This window comes from Solanum dulcamara, chromosome 6, assembly GCF_947179165.1.
Source record: "Solanum dulcamara chromosome 6, daSolDulc1.2, whole genome shotgun sequence".
Classification (NCBI taxonomy): Eukaryota; Viridiplantae; Streptophyta; class Magnoliopsida; order Solanales; family Solanaceae; genus Solanum; species Solanum dulcamara.
In genome coordinates this window covers 20,540,967-20,547,820 of record NC_077242.1, presented here as the reverse complement: position 1 = coordinate 20,547,820, position 6,854 = coordinate 20,540,967, and the positions used below count along the sequence as shown (strand labels likewise).

Here is a 6,854-nt window from a genome sequence, read left to right as displayed (position 1 = left end):
CTGTCTTTTGTTGAAGATGAGGTAGTATTTATAGGAAATGAATGGTAAGGTAAAGCTCTTTTTTGAAATTCAAATTTCACAAACAGGGGAAGGTCACAAGTAGTTCTTGAATTCCCAAAATGAGCCATTTGAATCTATTGAGCTGATTCTCTGCATAGAAAATCATATTTTCAAAAAGACTTTTGCCTTTGTGTTGACTGACCAGTTGAAGATGAAAGAAAGAGAATCATAGAACTACTTTTTTTGTACAAAATGAAAGAACATAGTCTTGCCATGACTGAGATAGGGATGAAGTTTGTATAGAATAGGAAAGGCGGAAGAAAAGGAATACTCCTAGAGAGTTTAAGAATAAGTTATAGGGATTTTCCTTTGTTAGAGAATCTGATAAATTTCAAGATGGCTTCCTGGTTTGGGCTAATTTTTTACTGATTGTGTTGTTGTAATATCTCAATTCTTGAGAAATTACTTTTTCATTTGAAATGATCATTTTGTCCTTCCCCTTAGCATTTTCATGCTTTGTTTGTGTTGTATGATGGCCCCAATGTGTTTTTTTTGTCTCTGCACTTTTGAACTCTCTCTTCAATTTCTCTGTGCTTGCTTCCGCTCGTGTTCTGTGAAAACCAACAACACCATGAGGTGTGGAACACTCAGGCGAGCAATCCCCAGTTAGCTCCTCTGAGATCTACTTAGTCATGCGCCGCCAGAAGCCGCAGATCTACATCGCCAAGCGCTTCACGCGCCGGAGCATGTGGCAGTTTCCGGCTAGTTTTCGACTTTGTTTTTTTCCCAGTGTGGTCGCCTCTACATTTTGAGGCTGACCATATATTTGTATTCAGTGTTTCCGGTGAGTAAACAGTGTTTTCGACAATGAACAAGTTTTATTTACTTGGAGTTGATACCTCTAATAGCCTATTTTCAATATTTTAGCCTTATAAATTTTTCTTGCATCGCCTAATTAAGTACCTATCTCACTGCTATTAGACTATTGCTAACTTGTGCTATATTATTGATCATTTGTTTATCTGAGAGTATCCTTTCAGTAGCGTATATCTACTTTTCTGGCTTTAGTGAGCGATGGTAGACTAGGGTCATATTCTTGGTTGGGATCGAGGGCCAGGGTTGGGGGGCTAAGGGGGCTGAGGGAGCTTCTAGATTGAGAGTAGGGTCTTAGAATATTGGGACTTTATCGGGAAAGTCCATGGAGTTAGTTAAGATTCTTAAGAAGAGGAAGATTAATATAGCTTGCGTCCAAGAGACTAAATAGGTAGGACCTAAAGCTATGGAGGTGGATGGGTACAAACTTTGGTTTTCGGGCAAGTCGAGGTATAGGAATGGAGTAGGGATCTTAGTAGATAGAAAGCGTACAGATCAGGTGGTAGAGGTTAGGAGGATCAATAATAGGATAATGACAATTAAGTTAGTCATTGGAGGGCTCACCTTGAACATTATTAGTGCCTACGCACCGCAAGTAGGGTTGGAAGAGGAGATAAAAAGGCGCTTTTGGGAGGATTTGGACGAAGTGGTGGTTAGTATACCGCCTACTGAGAAGCTATTCGTAGGAGGAGATTTCAATAGGCACATTGGGTATGTTTCGATGGGCTATGGCGAGGTGCATGGAGGATTTGGCTTCGGGTGCAAGAATGGTGGAGGAGCCTCACTCCTGGATTTCGGAAAAGTTTTTGGATTAATGGTGGCCAACTCGAGTTTCCCAAAGAAGGAGGAGCACTTGGTAACCTTTCGTAGCTCGAGGACGGTGATGTAAATAGACGTTTTGCTCCTTAGAATAGATGATAAAAGCCTCTGTAAGGACTGCAAGGTCATACCAAGTGAGAATATTATGACCCAACATAAGCTATTGATCATGGACTTAGAGATAAGAAGGAAGAAGAAGAAGAGGGTCGTGGATGATCGACCGAGGATTAGGTGGGGTCATTTGACTCCGTCTAGTGCTCTAGAGATAGGGGAGAAACTTATGGCTATGGGGGCATGGGATAGTAGGGGGGATACGAGCAGTATTTGGGATAGGACGGTCAGCTGCATTAGGGAAATAGCTAGAGAGGTACTAGGGGTCTCAGGAGGCCGCCATGGTGGGTATCGAGGGGATTGGTGGTGGAATGGAGAAGTCCAGGGAAAGGTAGAAGCAAAGAAGCATGCATATGTAAATTTGGTAGATAGCAAGGATGATGAAGAAAAGTGAATGAACAGGGAAAAGTATAAGATGGCGAATAAGGAGGCGAAGATGGCAGTTTCGGTGGCTAAAACGACAACCTTTAAATGCCTTTATGCAGAACTAGAGGACAGAGGTGGGGATAAGAAGCTATTTAAGCTTTCCAAGGTGTGAGAGAGGAAGGCACACGACTTGGATCAAGTGAAGTACATCAAGGAAGAGGATGGTCAAGTGCTGGTATAGGAATCCCATATTAGACAGAGATGATAGTCATACTTTCACGAACTCTTGAACGAAGGAGGGGACAGAGACTTTGTGTTGGGAGACTTAGAGCACTTGGATCACTTGGATAGGCATTGCAACTTTGGGTATTATAGGAGAATAAAGGTTGAGGAGGTTAAGGTAGCTGTTCGTAGGATGTGTAGAGGAAGAGCGACCGAACCTGATGAGATCCCTGGGGAATTTTGGAAGAATGCTGGTAGGGTAGGATTAGAGTGGCTGACTACATTGTTTAATGTCATTTTCAAGACATCGAATAGGCCGGAAGAATGGAGGTGGAGTACAATCATTCCCGTGTACAAGAACAAGGAAGACATTCAAAGCTACAACAACTATAGAGGTATTAAGCTGCTAAGTCACACTATGAAAGTGTGGGAAAGGGTGATGGAAATGGGGGTGAGAAGAAGAGTGTCTATTTCAGATAACCAGTTTGGATTCATGCCGGGGCGCTCGACTACAAAATCCATTCACATTATAAGGAGATTGGTGGAGCAGTATAGGGAGCGAAAGAGAGACTTACACATGATATTTATTGACCTAGAAAATGCCTATGAAAAAGTGCAAAGAGAGGTCCTATGGAGATGCTTGGAGGCAAAATGTATACCTGTGGTGTACATTAGAATGATTGAAGATATGTATGATGGAGCTAAGACCAGGGTAAGGACGGTAGGAGGGGACGCAGAGCACTTTCCTATTATGATGGGGTTGCACCAGGGATCAACTCTTAGCCTGTTTTCTATTCGCCCTAGTGATGGATCAATTGACAAGACAAATACAAGGTGAGGTACCTTGGTGTATTTTGTTCGCGAATGACATAGTCCTAATTGACGAGACTCGCAATGGAGTTAACGACAAGCTGGAGGGCTGGAGACAGAAGTTGGAGTCTAAAGGATTTAAATTGAGTAGGACCAAGACAAAATACTTGGAGTGCAGGTTCGGTGGCCTATCGCGTGAGGCTGACGGGGAAGTGAGGCTTGGTACCCAGGCCATTCAAAAGAAAAAAAGCTTTAAGTATCTTGGGTCTATTATACAAGAAGATGGGGATATCGACGATGATGTTTCACACCATATTGGTGCAGGATGGATGAAATAGAGGCTCGCCTCCGGAGTGTTGTGTGATACGGGGCGGAGTGTTGGCCAATCAAGAAACTTCATGTTCAGAAGATGAAAATTGTGGAAATACAAATGTTGCGGTGGATGTGTGGGCACCTTAGGATAGATAGAATTAGGAATAAAGATATCGAGACAAGGTGGGAGTGGCATCGGTGGAGGACAAGATGCGGGAAGCGAGATTGAGATGGTTTGGGCATGTGAAGAGGAGAGACACAGATGCTCCAGTGCGGAGGTACGAGAGATTGGCCATGGATGGTTTCAGGAGGGGCAAAGGAAGGCTGAAGAAGTATTGGGAAGAGGTGATTAGACATGATATGGCACAGTTGCAGCTCACCGAGGACATAACTTTAGATAGGAGGCTGTGGAGGACTCAGACTAAGATAGTGAGCTAGGTGGCTTATCTTTTCTCCATAGTAGTCGTAGTTTTGCTCATTTGTTTATTAACATTTTATTTCTGCATTTGATTACTGCTTATATTTGTTGGTCTGATTTATTGTGGGTATCCTATTTATTTATAGTAGGTAATGCTCCTTTCTTTCCGGTCTTTCCTACCCTGACTTTTTCACTCTCATTATTCATATTTTTATATTGTTTTTGATATGCTTGGCTCTATTAACCTATGTCTTATTTTCCTTATCTTCCCTCTCTTGCTCTTCTCTCTTAAGCCGAGGGTCTTTCGGAAATAGCCGCCCTACCTTTCAAGGTGGGGGTTAGGTCTGTGTACACTCTACCCTCCCTAGACCCCACATGGTGGGATTATACTAGTCCTGTTATTGTTGTTGTTGTTGTTGTTTGTGTTGTAAAATGGTTGGCACGATTCCGATGCGATCGGGCATGATTTTCATTATTTGGGAACTTCAGTGGAGTTTTTACTAAGATAGTTGACCTTAGTCAACATATTGAAAATCGAGCTTCAGATTGAAATTTCGTTAGTTCTCTTGTATCCGGAACATCGAGTTTGGTCTAGTTGAGTGTTGACTTGGAGCCCCGGGACCTTAGAATTCATCTTGGGAATTTAGACTAAAAGTTGAGTTTTAGGCCTAAAAGGGGTCCGGGAGGGTAACAATCTTTTTTCAGATATGCGATGATTTCATTAGTTCTAAAACATGTTTTATAATCAATTTGTACTATTGGTTCGTGTTTACAAGGTTCCGGATGAGTTTCGAAGGTCAAGAAGATATTTTGAAGGTTGCTGGTGCATACTTTTAGCGACGAAAAAAATAAACTTTTAGCAACGAAAAATGGGTTTTAGTGACGAAATCATAGTGTTAAACATCAATCTGAACCATTTCGTATTTTTGATATTTGGAAAGCTAAAAAGGTCTGTTTGAGGTTATTTTTTTATGTTTTTTTTCTTCTATAATAATTGGGTACGTATTTTTAACCTTATTTTACTCGTTCCTTCTATTTACAAAGTGGAGATTTTAAACCCTAAAGTAGAGAAATCAAAAATTATTGATTTGAAGGTCAATTTAGAATGAGTTTTCATTGATTTTTGGAATTTAAGTCCTTGTATTGCGAGTGCACTGATTTGGGAAAAGTTTTTCAAAATTTCTCATTTTAAACTGTGTTGCAAACATGGGTTTTGAGGTTTCTTGTCCAAATTGGAAAATTAGTAATTCTTTGAGTTGGAGCTCAATTTCTACTCGATATTTATGGATTTTTAAACCACGAATTCCTTTTTACTTGTAGAAAATGATTTCAAATAAAATTATGATTTTGACCTAATTGATTTCGGAGAGATTTTTGGACGATTTTGACCCCGATTTTAAAATCTTGTAGTATGGGTATCGTTAGACTCCTTCAGATGAAATCTTTCCATTATTGATAGTTGGTGATCATTTAGGAGTCGTTTTTGTGAGTAGAGCTTCGATTAGACTGTTCGAGCAAGTTTTAGCCTTTGAGGTAGGTTTGATTATCCTTCTTCAAAATTGAGATTAGGTAATTAGTCATTCATATGTTATAAACTTTGGGATTGGATCGTAATATGAATTGGGACTGTTGATTATATTGTGATTCCCATGTAGGGGCTTGATTATTATTGTGTTGCCTGTGTGGGGGCTTATTTGTGCGGTTTAGCCCGTGTGGGGGCCTTATTTGCCATTCTATTTTCTTTGAGAGCATACGATTTATGATTTGTCTATGAGAGATGCTTGTAACACTATTTGACTTGTAATGCCCGTATGGGGGTTGAGTTGGATATTTTGATCACACTTGAGTAATGAAACACTTTCAAAAAGGATGAACACTTATTTCAATGTATTTCCTTCTCATTACTATCTATTAAAGATGTATATCATGTTTAGGTTGAGTTTTGAGAATTTTGAACCTTATATTACATGTTGAGTTGAATATTGCCTCTATGTTATGTGTGTTGTGATGCATTTATCCTTATTTATCATATCATTGATTTTGGGAAGTTGAGAAATGTGGAAATTCTTTTTGAAAAAGAAAATGTGACACTTTTTTTTATATCTTTGACTATGAGCTAGCTGGCAAGTTAATATGATATTGAGATTGTAATTTGGTATATGATCTGCGAGTTCCCTAAGGGTCTTTATTTGGAAGCCTTAGCTCGACATGTGTATACAACTGATTGTGCGATAATCTTGATACCAACGTACCACCATATCATTGTATTATCTCATTGCATTGCATTGCATTTTTCTCTGGATTATTTGACTCATCTAATTATATGTGATATTGAACTGTCCCTATGTGGTTACCTTACTAGCATCGTTCTATATAAATTGGTGGCACCGATTCTGGAATGGGACTTTTTCTTTATACTGATGGAAGCATTTTTTAGTTTATTTTATAAGTTTGATTATTTCTTATACTTAGTCGGTCAAACCTACTGAGTACATGTGGATTGTACTCACCCTTACTTTGTGTCACTTTTGAGGCAGATTCTAATCAGGGTACTCCTCATGATGGTTGATCATCTCTAGCGGACTAGTTATTTTGGACTAGTGGTGAGATCTATCTATCTCAGTCTTTATTTTCGATTTCAAAAAATTGTATAGTATTTTAGACTTGATAGTTATAGTAGGGCTCTTTATGCTTATGATACTAGGTTTTGGGAAATTCTTTGTTGCATTTCATATTTATTTCATTATGGCATGAATCCATTCTAGGAGTTTCATATGTGAGTTAATTTTCTCTTTTTCCGCAATCTTTGAGTTATCTCTTGAGTTAGAGAATTAGGATTACACACCAAGTTGGGGCTTGTGGTATGTATCATCGTGACCTTAAATTTTGGATCGTACCAAATTGATATTAGATCTAGGTTCAC

The 6,854-nt window shown here is 39.4% G+C and overlaps 1 protein-coding gene across 1 annotated transcript; it reads left to right on the top strand.

Annotated features, from left to right (window-relative positions):
- The first annotated feature begins 1,279 nt into the window (after positions 1 to 1,279).
- On the top strand, positions 1,280 to 1,762 carry LOC129892766 (uncharacterized). The gene has a single exon (XM_055968324.1). The coding sequence runs from the start codon at positions 1,280 to 1,282 to the stop codon at positions 1,760 to 1,762; it is 483 nt and encodes a 160-aa protein (XP_055824299.1).
- The last annotated feature ends 5,092 nt before the right edge of the window (positions 1,763 to 6,854 follow it).